Source organism: Pteropus medius, unplaced genomic scaffold, assembly GCF_902729225.1.
Source record: "Pteropus medius unplaced genomic scaffold, Ma_sr-lr_union100, whole genome shotgun sequence".
Classification (NCBI taxonomy): Eukaryota; Metazoa; Chordata; class Mammalia; order Chiroptera; family Pteropodidae; genus Pteropus; species Pteropus medius.
Window position 1 is genome coordinate 10247424 of NW_024352785.1, and position 16758 is coordinate 10264181.

General features: G+C 37.3%; 1 protein-coding gene across 1 annotated transcript in view; it reads left to right on the forward strand.

Annotated features, from left to right (window-relative positions):
- Nucleotides 1–14630, forward strand: part of LVRN (laeverin) — a 54232-nt gene extending 39602 nt beyond the window's left edge. Inside the window, exons 17-20 of the mRNA XM_039848496.1 lie at nucleotides 231–398; nucleotides 609–746; nucleotides 9235–9310; nucleotides 12563–14630. Coding sequence (XP_039704430.1) covers nucleotides 231–398; nucleotides 609–746; nucleotides 9235–9310; nucleotides 12563–12703 — 523 coding nt within the window. The 3' untranslated portion in view covers nucleotides 12704–14630. The remainder of the gene's footprint in view (nucleotides 1–230; nucleotides 399–608; nucleotides 747–9234; nucleotides 9311–12562) is intronic.
- Nucleotides 14631–16758: the final 2128 nt, after the last annotated feature.

Consider the following 16758-nt stretch of genomic DNA (forward strand, 5'->3'; position numbering starts at 1 on the left):
TTTCCCTTAAAACCCCTTAGTTTTTAAACTAATTTGATCAAGATATCTTCTCATGATAGTAATGCTAATGACAATTCCCAAAGTTGTTTTTCTAGATCCCTACTTTTGGCCTTTATAGCTGAGATCTCAACATTTTTTTTTCTACATATATACTTCTAAATATATGACAATCTAGATAAACATATAACTTAACTACTATAAGAAATTTTATTGCATGTTATATTTTACAGAATACCTTATCCAATTAGAACTGTGATTTTATGTTATGGCATTGCCTTGGGAAGTGATAAAGAATGGAACTTTTTGTTAAATATCTACACTAATAACACAAAGGAGGAAGAAAAGATTCAACTTGCTTATGCAATGAGCTGTAGTAAAGACCCATGGATACTTAACAGGTGATTATGGTCAACTTATCTTGAAAGGTCCAGGTGAAAGGATGCAATTAATAAACCAAAGAGAAAAAAATAGAAATGTACTAAGATAAGAATTAATAAATATTTGTGAATAACTTAGAATCATATGGAATTTTAATTTCACTTATATAAATTAACTTTTTGTATTGGATAATTCTTACATATTTATTTTCTGCATATACATTTTTGCAGATATATGGAATATGCCATCAATACATCTCCATTCATTTTTAATGAAACAAATATAATTGAAATTGTGGCAGCATCTGAAGTTGGCCAGTATGTTGCGAAGGAATTTTTAGTCAACAATTGGCAAGCTGTGAGTGAAAGGTAAGAAGAAAATACGAGACCTCTCTTTTATTTAGGTCATGGGTTTAGTGCTAGAAGCTTGGCTTTAGTTTAGCTAGGTCACAAAAGTCCTTGGCACTGACTAGAAAAATGATGATTTTTCCTGCACTTATGTCTCACCAAAAACTGGCTATGTTATGGAAGAGAAGGTCACATCCTCAGTTCTGGCTTCCATATGAAAATGGATTTGCATGAGATAGTTTCATAACACAATTTCCCCATTGTGCCCACTAAGAAGTTTGTCTTCAGAAACACAGATTAGAACAAGTCATGTTATTTGGTATGAGTGTATATCATCCATTTATTTATTTTGTGAAGTATATCACCATATCTTTAAGAAACTACAAAGCTCATCGACCTGGGTTTTGTTCATGTCTTTTATTTGTCAGATTCCCTTTACATATTTGGCTTCCATATTTTTGAACTTTTTAATATTTCTCACCATTTAAGATTAAATCTGCTTGTTTCCTAGCCCATATATTAAGTAATATAGACATTAACATGCAAATATCAGACAGCATGCCCTTAATGGCTAATCTTTCTAGAACATTACTTAACCATACATTCCTAATAGGTACATACTGTAGCGTTAGCAGATGCAAAATAGCCAACAGTTCAGGTCAAAACACCTGTAAAGTTAGAAGATACTTTTTGTAAATAAATTTATTTGAAACAGAAGTATATTTAGAATAAAAATGTTTAAGAATGTGAATATGGTTCTCTTAAAGAGCAAAGCAATGAATGGATTTGGCGGGGGGTGGGGCGTGGTAAACATTTATTGAACACCTTTACAACACCAAAAAATGTGGTTTAAAATAAAAAATAAAAAATGTGTAGATAAAAGCTTATTTGTACAGTTCCATTTTTCTGGCTAATCTGTGGGTCACATATAACCTACTCACATATTGAGAAACTAGTCTTTATCTGCTATTTTAAATTATTTGTCATTCTAGGTTCATTTCTTCAGAGGGCCTTCTGAATTCCTTAAATTTCCTGGGGTCCCTAAAGCTTTGGGGGTAAATGGTGCTTCCATTTTTGCTTAAATCATTAATGATAATCCCTTCCTTCCTAGGTCCTACTTCTCACTGGGAATTTGGGAGTTGGGCTATAAATCAGAATCATTTACAAAGATCCCCTTGCTCCAAGAGATTTTAGATTAAACTAGCATCATAGGGTTGTCTGCTGGTTTCCGTTTTCTCTCCCAGTACCTTGTAAGAAAAGCTCCCTCCCTATGCTCAATCTAGTTCTGACAATCCCCGGCTTTGCCAGGTCCGTGAAGCCATCTACCTTCTTGCTGCTGTAGTCATATTGCCCAAGGTCCTTCACTTCTGCTACAATCTTTGACTGTTTTCTTTCAGAACCACCTGCTGAACAATCTAGTAGAGATTTTGGAATTAAAATGTTGAAAGAACAGCTCCTTTAAGAAATATGTCATGATTTGCCTGACAGCCCAATTTGTAATCACCATAGGCTGCCACATTCTCTATTCTTTCTGATGCACAGCTGGGCCCTGAGGAAAATGCAGGTTCACTTCCAGGCTTAGTATTTAGTAGTGCCTGGTACTTGGTGTGCACTTGTGTTAAGGATTGTATGTATTGTGGCTTAAGATGACATGTTGTCTGTCAGCCCCAGGCCATATCCACCCTAAGCACAAACCAGACTCTTTCTAATGTGACAGAGCTTCAGAATCACCTGGAGTGGCTAAGTCACCTAAGGACTCCCAAGCCCACCTAACCCTTTAAAATCAGAATCTGCCGGAATAGGGCAGGAAATCTGTACCTTTCACTAGCTTCCCAGGTTACTCAGGTATAGTTTAACATGGAACCAGTTGATACCAGATTAAAAAATATGTCTAAATCTACATTGATCAACATGAGAGCCAGTAGATAACATGTAGATAATGAATTTTAAATTAATTAAAGTGAAGTAAAATTTAAAATTCAGTTCCTCGGTTGTAGTAGCCCTGTTTTAAGTGATCAATGTGGATGGTAGCTGTCCTATTAGACAGCTCAGATATCGAACGTTTCCATCATTGCAGAAAGTTCCACTGGACGGCATTGCTCTCCAGGGTAAACCAGCCCTCTTATACCATACACAGCACATGTGCCAATTAAGACCCCAAAATGGTTTTGAGCAACCCACGGAAAAGACTGCTCTCAATTTAAGGGGCTGTAAGTGTGTTTTAATTTTTATTACTCAGAAGAACCTTTTGTTTTTTCACATTTATAGAAAAGAAACATACTCCAAGAAGCCCATGGTCTAGCAATTTATTTAAATGGTCTATATAACTATATTAAATAATCGAGAAGGAATTTTTTAAAAACTCCAAATGGGAGACTGGGCAAAATGGTGTAGATGATAGAAGCTTCGCTCATTCCCTCTTGTGACCACATCAAAGTTGAGACGGAAACATGAAGCAAACAGCAAGTAGAGTCACCTGGGGTCTAGATGAACAGAAGCCCTACAGCTAGGGAGAGAAAAGAAATCACCCTGCAGTGGGAGGAGGTAGGAGGGGGCGAAGACAGGATGCTGCCCAGTCCGAGTGGCTGAGTGGGACAGAGGCTACGGCAGTGGCAGCTGGCAGGTGTAGACATTCCTCTTAAAGGGGCCAGTGTCTACAACCAGATTTTTGCAGTGACGGACCTGCTCTCTCTGGTCCAGCTCAGGGGCATGAGAGCCTTACAGGAGGACACTGAGTTGTCTGAGCGAGGGCCAGAGGCAAGGCTCTCTCCTGGATGGAAGTGTCAGCAGTATCTATTGTCTTTCTGTTGAGTTCTCCGCACTCCCAGTGTGCAGCCACAGTGCCACCATAGCTGAAATGTCATCAAACTGGATAACAGAGGCCACTCCGCTGAGAGAGTTCCCTGAAACTCAGCCTCTCCCAACTTGTGACCCTACCCAAGCCACATCCAGTTATGTCCTTGGTGAGTCATGTGCTCCTTGCAGAGAAGCTCCAAGAAACACTAGTGGCAGCTGGCCTTGGTTTCTGACATGGCCTTTTGAGGCAGCTATAAGCACAGCATCTGTGGATTGTTTGCTGAATCTTAACAGGTGGCCCTGGAGGGGCATGGGCTGGGCCTGAACTTGACTTGCAGCTGAACTCCTCTTAGGACTACGCTACTGGACATCTACTACACAAAGCCACGCTAATATCAGAAGACTTAGGAGCTTTGATTGGTATAGAAACAGACACAGAAATGCAGCCAAAATGGGAAGACAAAGAAGCAGAAACCATATAAGAGAACAGAACAGAGATCCAGGAATAATAGAGTCAAGCAGATGCAGAGTTCAAAACACTGGTTATAAAGGTGCTCAATGAAATTAAAGGAAGTGTAGATGAACTCAGTGGAAACTTTAACAAAGAAATAGAAAATATAAAAATAGAAATGGAAATTATAAAAGAGAACCAGCCAGAAATGAAGAACACATTATCTGAGATGAAGAGTATATTAGAAGGAATCAGCAGAATGGATGAAGAAAAGGATAGAACCACCGATATAGAGGATGAGGAAGCCAAGGACACCCAATCAGAATGACAAGGAAAACATAACCAAGAATATAATAATAATTTAAGGAGCCTATGGAACAAAATTAAGGGTAACAACATCTGTGTTATAGGGGCACTTGAAGAGGGATAACAAGAAGTTGAAAATATATCTGAAGAAATAAATGAAAACTTCCCTAATGTGATGAAGGAAATAGACATACAACCTCAGGAAGCTCAGAAAGTCCCCTGAAAATGAATCCAAAGAGGCCCACAGCAAGACACATAATTTAAATGCCAAAAGTTAAATACAAAGAGAGAATCTTGAAAGCAGCAAGAGAAAAGCAGTTAGTTACCTACAAGGGAGCACTCATAAGACTGGCAGCTGATTTCTCAAAAGAAACTTTGTAGAACAGAAGGACTTTGCACAAAATATTCGAAGTGAGAAAAATACAACCAAGAATACTTTACCCAGCAATGCTATCATTTAGAGTCAAAGGACAGATAAAGAGCTTCCCAGACCGGAAAAAAAAAAACAAAAAAAAAACCCCAAACAAACAAAAAAACAAAAACTAAAGGAATTCATCAACACCAAGTCAGTATTACAGGAATTGTTGAAAGGACTTCTTTAAGAAGAAAAAACATGAATCAAAAACATGAATAAAGAATGATAATAACTGTATCTATCAACAAGTCCCTCAAGTGGAAAAGAATTAAGTGCTCCAGCTGAGAGACAGGGAGGCTGAATGGATAAGAAAACAAGACCCCTTCATATGCTGCCTACGAGAGACTCACCTCAGATTAAAAGATTCATACAGACTAAAAGTAAGGGGATGGAAAAAGATATTGCCTTAATAGAGGGTATTGCACTGAATGGAATAAGTCAGATAGAGAAAGACAAATACCACATGATTTCACATACATGTGGAATCTAAAGAACAAAATAACAACAACAAAAATGGAAATAAACTCATAGATACAGAGAATATTTTGAGGGCTACTAGATGGTGGGGAGTGTAGGGATGGCGAAAAAGGACGGAGGGATTAAGAAGTACAAATGGATAGATACAAAATAGTCATGGCGATATAAAGTGTAGCATCAGGAAAATAGTTAACAATGTTGTAAAAAATATGTAAGGGGGAAAAGGGGTGCTAGATTGAGTGGGGTGACCATGAGTTATATAGGTCTCTAATCACTATGCTGTATAACTGAAACTAATATATTATTGTATGCCAACTATAACTGGAAAAAAAAAACAAAACCAGAACTCATTTAATGGTACAATGTAAATATGAGCAACTAATTGTCTATTCTATTTTAATAAATCTGGAGAAAAGAAAAACTCTAAATGGATCTTATCATTATCCCCAAGAAATACCTGGAATTATAAATGCATGAACTTTTAACCATGTCTTGAATATTTTTCTTTTATAGACAAAATGCTATGCTCATAAAATAAATGCTTATTTTAGTTATGGTAAATTCATCTCAGTTCACTCCTCTTGTACATTAATGTCCAGTACAAAAAGTCTTTCAGATTCAAATAAATGTGTTTTCTACGTCTAATACATTTATTTTTTAGGGTTCAATTTACATTTACCTGTCTTGTTCGATTTTACTAATGGTTTTGTTTAAATAGTAATATTTATGGATTGTTAGAAGGAAATAAGTAACAATTTTAAAATTAATTAAAATATGATATACACTAAAAATGACATAAGAATGCTTACTTCTTTGTATATCAGAATATTTAATTATCAGTTATTAACAGTTATATTTGACATGAATGTATGTGTGTCACTAGTCTTCATATGATGCCACAGTAAAAAAGTATAAGTTAAAAAACTAAACAAGTATTTATGACAAATTAAAATTTATATTAATAATATGGAAAGGATTTATTCTGAATTTGCTAAAATGTAACTGATCACTTACAAGTTGGTACTGAAATTAGTGTTTCTCCAGTATATTCCACTGAGCATTACCCATGGAAGATGTTGATAAACCTTCTGTTAACAAGAAAGACAGTAGCCCCATTCATTTGGAAACTGTTTTAGCCTCCACTTTTGCAAATTCACAGTATATGTTAGCATCATAAAGGATCCAAGAAGCCTTATAGAAGGAATCTAGAGTTTTCCACATACTTTGCCTAACATCTTACAGCTGTAATCCTGCCACATACTATATATGCTAATGTAAACAAAGTGTCATTTGCCAGTAGATCAGTTACAGGAGGAGAAAGACAGATGAGGAAGTTAGTTCTCCAACCTTCTCATCTGGAATTGTAACTAGAACAGCTATTTATTGTTTGCCTATTAACATTTAGGCCTTGGTTTTCTGTTCTATAAAATGAAAGCTATGTATTTGATCAATTCGAAGTTTTTTCTAATAAAGCGTTTTGGATTTTCTATGCCAAGGTACAGTTAGTTCAAGCTGTTGTCAGGGATATAAAGTGATTAGGGTGTAGTAGTACGTGATAAGTGCTGTAGAGGAGAGATGGAGAAGGCTTTGGGGATTCAGAAGTCACCTTTCATATGGAAAGACTGAAAAACTGACTTGGTACTAGTCACAACCACTGGCTAGAGCTTAGGGCACTGAAGGGAAGATAGGGCTGGTCAGGTGTTAGAGTTGAGGAACTGCCAGTAGTAGTTCAGGGACATCTGCTCCCCTCAATCAGGCCCAGAATTCTTCTCAGAAAGCCTAAAAATACATTTTGGAATATTTGATTGAGTAAAACATGTTTAGCTTGGCCCTGCTCCCTCATTCCCATGTGCAGGCACTGCACCGGTTGCTGTGGGATAATTACTTAACTGTTGGACCAAAGGTGATGTTTTGAATACTGATCCAAATGAAGGAACCTCCACTGACCACAAAGACATCTTTCAAGTTATAGCAAAATCAATAAATCAGCTGTAGATAGATTCTTTGGAAGAATGTGTGAATAGAGATGGAGCAATAGGATTTTTGTGATGGTGTTGTATGTGATAGAAATTATATTTATGCCCTTATAATCCTTGTTAAGTTACTTTGGGCTTTCTTAAAACAACGTGGGTTTCACAGCCTACAGGAAAACCCTGGTTTTATGTGAATATAGAATACAAGACAATCAGTTTCAAACGCAACTGGTCCAAATGAATCTTACCTTTTTCTTTACCAAACACTTGATTCTCCTCTGAATACTGTTATATTGTCTGAAGTCCTAAGCTTGCACTTATTTTCACTCCACTTTGTTGTATTTTATGATGGGAAACACAGTTGAAAGGGTGAAATAGTAGCGTAAGTCAACTGAACGAATTGAGATGTTGTTGGAGTGGATCCATTCCCACTGCCTGTCACAGGAAATCGGATATGGCAGGAGAAAAATAGGAGGGGAGGGGAAATGTGAGAAAGGAGAGGGGCAAAGAGTGAGCCAGACCCAAATCACTGTGCCTGCACTAGCATCGAATGTTATCAATTTTTTTAAAGGGTAGTTACACTGACATCCATTGGTTCTTATTTTTATATTAATTAGAATGTATTTGAATACTGATGGGATAAGTTATTCATTAGGTGAATATTTTTTTCAGTAATATTTCAAAGAGAGTGCTCTCTCAAAAAGAGTGACAAATTCCGTCTGTCTGAAAAATCTCTCCTTTTGAAGGTTGTAAGAACAGGAAGGAATGAAGTATGCCAGACACCCTGATAGGTGCCTTAACATACATCATCTCACTTAATCTCCAGAACAATGCTTCTAACTATATGTTATTTCTCACTTTTACAACTTATAAGTTGTCCAAGTTAACTTCAAACTGAGCCCTTGCTTCTTGGGGTAACCTTTCTCCTAAATCTGATAGAAAATCACACATTTAGCACTTTTTCCTCTGTTTTCTACTTTTTTTTTTTTTAAGGTTGAAACTCAGTTTCTTTGTAAATTTTGACAAGTTTCTTGAGTCATCTCACAGGCTTTTTATACCTGGCCAATAAAACTGGAGAGCAATGAAATATTTCTGCTTTCTCCATGGAAACAAGTTTGCTTCTCTAAATTATACGTAGACTGTCTCTTGCCTTCTACTTTGCTCATGTAGATAGTTTACATTACAGCTGCAGCTTGAAAAGAACAAAAGCACTGTTTCTTGTGTATTATGCCAGTGTGAACTCTTGCAGTTTTTAATTTCAAGTACACATTTCTGAAGTAAATCAATAGTGTGTATTAGCTATCAAGGCAGTTCAACCGTTTCTTATTCAGTCCATTGTATTAACCCTATTTTAATTTTCTTTCTTTTTTAATGCATCCAAAGTCTTTATTTCCCTTTTTAACCACAGCATCACGTTGGGCAGGTATGTATCTGGTCTTTCTCCACGGCAGTGCTTCATGGCTTTTTTAAAGACGATTCTCATCGGATATTCAGGGACACTAAACTAAAAAGGAAATTTTAATGGCCATGTCTATTTGAGGGAGCGTAAGTAGAGCCAGCTACTTGGTCTTAAATGATCACCAACATTTGGAGAATCTCAGGAGACATAGATTCTCTCTCCAAAAAGCATATACAAATACAAAATTTTAAATAAGCTTTCAGGGTATTTTAGTCAGTTCCTGAAGTGGATCTCATATTAACTATTGTTTTTTTTAAGGGGCATAATTTGCATATTTACTTACACTCATACATTTTCTTAATTTAAGGTATGTGACATCTATTCTAACCACCTCATTTAAAAAGATGAAAATAGTTGTCATTATCATTTTTAGGAAGAGCATTTAAGTAAACTTTAAAAGCTATGAGTTATGTAGTATTAAACTATAAATATTTTTTAGTGCTAATAGAATTTTCTATATAATAGATTTTCTATTAAAAGATGAAGGTAAACCAGTTCATGCATGTTTTCTCTTAGATTTGGGAGATAGGAATTAAAAGGGGCTGTATACTTAGCATTTGTCTGGCATACGAAATATAGCTTTAACTTGCAAAACATTTTCCAACCCTAATTAACATCATGTTGCTTTGTAGGTATGGAACACAATCATTGGTTACTCTATTGTACATAATTGGGAGAAGCATAAGTACAGATTTACAGATCATAGAGGTAAGGACTTTAGATATTGTGAATTATAATAATTTAGAAGCTACTTTTTCTGTAATTTGGAGTTGCTAAAATTAATTAATATGCTTACCTGAATTACTACATTCTGTGGTCCCATTGTTGCTACTCTTTGCATGAAACGTTTTTTAATTCTGTCTTGCTCCTGAAATAGAGACCATTCTGGTTCATAGAGGGTTGGACTTCAGCTTTTCTTGCAGTAGACTCTGGCCCAGGCTCACAGCCCCAGGCTGGTCCTGACTCCATCCATCTTTCACGTTGCTACCAGCCACTGCCCTGCTCCCAGAGCTTCAGTAGTTTATCTCAGTTTTTAGGAAAATTTTAAATATTTTTATTAGCACACAAAGTCATGCATAATTGATCCCCAGCCTTACTCTCTAGCTTCCTTTTTGCCCACCTCACCACTGAGTGTGAGAGAGCAAGAGAAACAGATACCCCCAAACACTTTTCCTCTAGCCAAACTCTACCATTTATGGATTTTCTGAAATTATCACGTCGTTTCACACTTGCTAGATTTCAGAAACACTCTACCTTCTGCCTGGTGTGCCCTCCCCATCCCTGTTCTTGGCTGGATAAATTCTAATCATCCTGTACCCCTGCTCTATCCTAGGAGTTTTTTTAATTAACTGATTTATACCCTCTCCACCATGTTCTCAAATCATCCTATGAATATCTTTATCATAGCTGTTACCACAATATACTCTAATCAGTGTGTGTATATGTCTATCCTATGAGGATACAATGAGCTCCTAAGGACTGAGACCATATTTTAATCATATCTGTATTCTAGAACCTAACACGGGGCTTACAATGTCTAGTTCCTACTTTCCTCTGGGCTGAGATTCACCTTAGGCAGGCTTTCTCCACATAGAGGCAATCATAGCTCCAGGCTTATGTGATCTTTAGCACCCTAGAAGAAAGAATCCTTTCTCACCCAGCTTCAAGCTCCAGCCCTGAAGGAAAGACTCTGTTGGTCCTACTTGCATGACATGCACCAATCACTATATCCAGGGGGAATGAAATATTCTGCTAAGCCTAGCCTGGGTTATATACCCACATTTAGAGCCAGTCCCACCCCCAAACCACAGGCACCAGTTCTGTAAAGAAAAGAGGATCCTATAACCACAAGGTTAACTGAGGAGTGAAAGCAAATGTCTACAAAAAGCCACACACACACACACACACACACACACACACACACACACACACAGAGTAAAACAAGAGTAAAATATAAATACAACCTCTACACACCCAGTAAGATGAGAAAGATTTATAATAATTATTGGCAAAGATGTAAAGCAACTGGAACACTCTCTTATCCTGCTGGTGGGAATGTAACAACTACTTTGGAAAACAGGGGGTATCTTAAAATGTTAATTAGACACATGTGCTTAACCAATTCTGCCTTTAGGTTTTTATTCAAGTGGAGAAATACATGAAAGTTCATAGCGGCTTTATTCACATTAGCCAAAAAGTAGAAGCCATCCAAATGTCCATCAATAGGTGAATGGAAAAGGAAAATGTACTATATCCGCACAATGAAATACTACTCTACAATAAAAAAAAAGGGCGGGGTGGCAAGTTTGTGCAGAACATGATTGAATCTCGGGATGACTCTGCTGAATAAAAGAAACCAGATACTCTCTAGGAAATGCAAACTAATCTATAGTGACAAAGGCAAATAAATAAGTAGTTGCCTGGGACAGAGAAGGGGATTGGCCTACCTAAGGGCATGAAGAAACTTATACGGGTGATGGAAATGACCGTATCTTGATTGTGGCTATGGTTTCACAGGTGTATACAAGGATCAAAATTCAACTTGTACACTTTACATAGGTAGTTTATTGTACATAAATTTTATCTCAACAAACTTGATTACAAATTTTTAAAAAATATACAAATACAAATTAACTACGACCTGGAACTATATTACTGAAAACAGAAAAGGTTTGTGTAAATAAGAAAGAAAATCAACTCTCCTACCCCAGCAAGTAAACAAATAAATGTGGGGGTCACAAAGCTCTTGATCCTGAGCAAGAGAGAGAGGGAGGGAAAGGGAGGGAGAGGGAAGCATTCAGTTATGTAGTTGTCATGACAGCTACATAACTGAATGCTTCATTTGGGTTTGGAATGACTGAGGCTGAGCTGTCAGGACCTGGTTTATCATGGATTCTTTGGAAAAGAAAGTGAAGGGCACACCCATACATGCTGGAATGAAAGCTCTTAGAATCAAAACCGAGTTTATGTTGGTATCTTCTAAAGTGTGTCAGTTCATCTTTGTCTCTACAGAACCCAGTAAAGTTTTGTTGTTGTTGTTTAATGAATAAATGATGGCTTTATAAATTTAGCAGTCCCCAAACTTCCAAAACTCTATAGTCACTGATAATTTATTTAAAAAAATGAGAAGTGGATTTAGCAATGATTAAACTATCACTATTTTGAAAACAAGTAAATGAGCTATTATGAATATCTTTGTCAAAAACCTATTAATGCCCAATAGTCCTACTATAATGTGTTAGTTCACATGATAATATCAAAAATAATTACTAAAAAGAAAATAAAAAGTCACACGAGTCCCTTTTCCCACCATATTAGCACAATTTCTATACACTTTCTACTTCTCTTGCTCTCTCCTTATATTCCATCATGCTAGAGCCTGGCCTACAATCCCACAGACCCTTACTCCACTCCCATCCACTGCAGGCACACGATCAAATGGGGCTGTAGGCATATGACTCCCACTGCCTGGCAGGTGTGGGAGAGGATGGGAGATTTCTGGTTCTTTAACCTACTTTTTCCTAGAACTTTCCTTTCCTTTTACATTTTAATTAGTCTTGATAGCCCCATCACTACTCAGTCTCGACAGCATTAGGGTTAAAGTGATATTTGGTGAGCTGATATAGGTACAGAAATCTTGTATAATATCCAGTGAGCATTCATTAAATCTTTATTGAACCCCTACTATGTGCTTGGGGAATAGAGCAGTGAATAAAATAGATGAAGTTCCCACTTCATGGAGCTTCCAGTCTACATCTGATTCTTCAGGGTATGTGGTCTCCATCACATTTTCTCGGTCACAGTCTCCCCAGGAACACACAAAATCTAGGGGTACACATTTCTACCCATTCCAATTGTCATCAGCCATTTGAAAAATCATGTTGTGACTTAGCATGAACTCTGTCTTATTTTATCTAAATGAGAAGTTAGATTGCCCTGACCATCTCTTTGTCCTTTCAGCTCCAGCAGTTTTTCAGTCCCATGTTGGAAGAACACCAGAGGCTCACAGTTCATGCCAAATTACAGACAATAAAGAACAAAAATCTGAAAAACAAAAACCAAAGTGCCAGGATAGCTGCATGGCTACGGAAAAACACATAATTTAGTGGCTACTTTAAGCACTCTCCTTGCATATTATAATGTAGTTTGCTCACAGTTTTGTCTTCCAATACTTTGTGAGTCTAGAAAAACCACTTGTTTTATTTGTATTTCAGTCACATTTACTGCTCGAAGTCTTATTCTTCCCACGTTGTCACATTGGCCCTGAGGCTCTGTGATTGCTGAGGATTTTGCCAACATTGCTGTATTTCTGAGGAAGATTTCACTTCAAGTCGAGCTGTAAAAACCACGGAATTTACTTTAAATGACTTATGAAAACAAATTTACCTTGGAAAGTTTGCTTATTCTGTTGTGAAGACCAGTGGATATTAAATCACTGGCTAAATGAAAACATCCTTTTCTGAGGGAAATACAGATTTGCCATACTCTAGGGTTTATTTAATTCAATATAAAAGAATAACAAGCAAATAACACAATGGTGTAAGAAACAGAAACCAGAAAAATAATACTCACTAGAAGACAGGAAAGCTGAAGAAAAACAAGTTTTAAAAAGAAGGAACAGACAATTTTATGAGCTATGTTAAGCAGCCCTACTGGCAGGAAATGTGTCTTCTCTTGCCTGTTTCTCACCACAGTGCCCAACGCATCTTGCCACACTTCACTGGCTATTGAACTTACAGTGTTACAAAAAGACCCAGAATCATTGGATCCCTAAAGTGCCTCTAGGCTCGCTGTTGTGGAGGCCAGATGGAGAGGAAGGCTCTGTCCTGAAGCTCTAGACTGTGTATTCATCTGTGGGATAGACGCTCTGTGGGACGGACACTCTTTAAGCCACAGTTTACCAGCGAGGGAAAATAATTATGTCAACAGACAATAGCAATTATGGGCTAATTTTCAGCACAAAAGGAGATCGTCAAATAAAGAGAAATGGAACTAAAAGGCTAACCAGAGCATAATCTTTACAGCTTTGCACTCAGGGGATTAAGTTTGAAATGTGGTTTCATATGGTCAAATTGAAGCTACTTGTAGTTTGGATAACTTTAAACATTTTCATCAGTCACAATGTATGGAATTAGCTTAGTTTTCTTACACCTGATTAAATCAGGACAGCTAAGGCAAATCAATCTACTCTAGAGTTTGTGTGTATATGATTTCATTGTGTTTTAATTTTGATTGTATTTTTATAGACTGGAGGTAAAACTACAGATCTATCTACATCAGAGTGATATTGTAAAGATTAAGGAATATGTCAATTAAAAGCTTTTAAATATGTTATATAAGCTCAAGGCAATGTAATCTAAGGTTCCCCCACCCCCATTTCTTGCATAAGTTAATGCATCCACAAATTGAAATGCAAAACAAAAGTTCATTTTCATATTTGCTTCACAAGAAGATGCTCCCTGAGTGTGAGTGGGAGGCTGAGATTTGGACATGAGGACAAACCAAAGCACAGTCTGTCTACTCAGACTTGACCATGGATCATAGGTCAGAAAGATTTTTCTTTAAACTTAAAAATTTAAAGTTTAAGCAATAAAATACCTCCATGTCTTCAGATTGTTACATACGCGATATCTTCTTGTGTTTTCTTAAACATTCTTTGTATATTTCCGGTATTTCCTCTGATCATCGATCTCATCTTTTAATAACAAAGTCACACATCCTCTCAACGGCTTTTCTCTGCCTCCTCTTCCTCTCCACCACTTCCACCTCTTCCCTTTCTCCCTCTGGCTCCCCTGTTTTCCTTTCCCCTTTCCAGTTACCTCTATCTGGCTGTCCATGCATTGTGTCCTTGATCTTCTTAGCCCACTGTGTTCTCATTCCACCGAGGGCAGTTGGAGGCTGACACTGGGGCCTAAGTGGACTCTGATGCCTGTAATTGGTGATGCCAAGAACTTCTTGATTCTCTCAAGAAGCACATAGGCAGCACTCTCCAATTATCTATTGATAATTAAAGTCCCATCATATTTTAACTACTATAGTAATTAAACTGTGCCAAAAGTGTTTATCCAATATCGAATGCTCAAATATTTGGTTAATAGTCCTTCCTCTAAAAATGAAAAAGAATTTTGAATAATGTAAAATTTTTCTGACTTGGATGAAACCAATTACTCCAAATAAGCATGACATTTTATTATATTATACCTTATACTTAGTATTAAAAAAGAAGTAATTAGTGATTGATTACTGTGATAGCAATAAGTCACAGAGTGATACCGAGGCACATTTGTTTAAATGGTATAAACAATTAACTAATAAACCAGCTTATCTATTAGCACCACAAATTTAAAAGTTTTTCTGATCCATCCAATTTAGTCTGTTCATCCTAAGAAAAGTTAACAAGATTTACAATGTATTCATGATTTTTTTCAATTTGGTAATTAGAAACTAGTGTTTTCCTCACAATGTTATACTGCTTTCCCGGTGAAACCCATCAGTGACTTTCCAGTTTTAGCTTTAACTGAAAGAATGAATGCTTTAGCCTTGAAGACTCAAGATCCTCTGTAATTTAGAGCCCTAGGGCCAATCTATAAAGCAGTTTATTAGGAGAAACAAAGAAGCAAAATAAGACGAGATTTAAAAGGATCTCTACTTGATTACTTTTCCTGTTTACCCCAGTAAATGCTATCTTTTTTCCATCCAAACTCTAGCAGAACTAACATGTCCAAAGCAAAGTCTTAAGGGGGACTTACAAGTAAATATAACTGCCTCCCACACACAAAGAATTATATAATGTAGTCAGCAGTATTTGAAACCACATGTCATTGCCTCCAGCTCGATTTTCTCTCTAATCACTAACATTCATCAGATATTCTTTACAACAAACATATTTAGAAATTATCTGGACTCTTCCTCTTCTCTTTGTTTCACAAACAGTTTAGTTATAAAGGTGAGGCAGAGCAAGGTAGGTATCTACACCAGTGGGAGCCAAAGGGGAGCTGTGGTGGCCCCTGGTCTGGAATGGAGTGTGAGAGTGTGAGTGGGGTGAAGAGGGAGTCCACACAATGGGAGCAGCTTGGCACAGGATGTCAGAGCCCGAGAAGAGTTAGCTGGATGACTACACAGTACAGGGAGGGGGCTTAAAATATGGAGAGTCAGAGCTAAACAGGGTCAGGAGGACATCTATGCAAGGGAACCACCAGCATGGGTAGTCAAAGCCCAAACAGGGTGAGAATGGGGAGTCCAAGTCCTAGTGGGTGCAAAGGAGGTCCAGACCAAGTGTGGGGTGGCCCAGCATGAGGTATCAGAGACTAAGGAGGGTGAGGAGGGCATCCACATAGGGTGGGGGAGAAGCAGAGGTGGGAGCGTGGTTACCACAAGGGTATGGATCAAATAGGAAAATATACAAATAATAATAGAATCCAGATTACTCACTGTTGGAGAAGGGAGTTGCAGCTATTCAAAAGGAAAAAACTAAAATGAACCTTTTGTTGTTGCGTTGAAATCAGAAGTATTGATGTGAATGGTTCCCACAGTTCTCAATACATGGATAGGTTTATACATACACACATATATGTATTTGTAGACATATCTTGCTTTTGTCTCTATGTAGATACATATAGCTATAGATATATATAGAGAGAGATATAGATATAGATATGGATATGACTATTGATAGCATGTTGGCGCTCCCAGACCTTCTCAGCTTTTCAACTGAGAAGGTCTGGGAGCACCAACATGCTAATAGCAATGAGCACAGCCAGTGTCCAGATCTTGGCTCCTAAATGCCATGCTCTATTAAAAGAACCAGAGCTCCTTGAGGAAATGGCTGATTTCAGCACTGGGACAAGAAAGGGACAATTTGAGATGGAACATCTTTTTGTACCAAAAGACAAGGAATTGCTCAAAGAATGATAGGGAATAGTGCAGGGTACAAAAGTCAGCTTGAAGGGGCCCCTATTAATTAAATCTAGGAAAATTTGAGCATCATAATAAAGACAGTAAAAGAATAAAATAGGGGTTCACGAATCTATACTTATATGAAGAATTTGAAATTTTGATGTGGAAAAGACTATAAACACGACTGCAGAGTTAACGTCCCTCAAAATACTGAAAAATTGCAGAGAGTGGGTGAGTAATTTACAGTGGAAAAGCCTGGC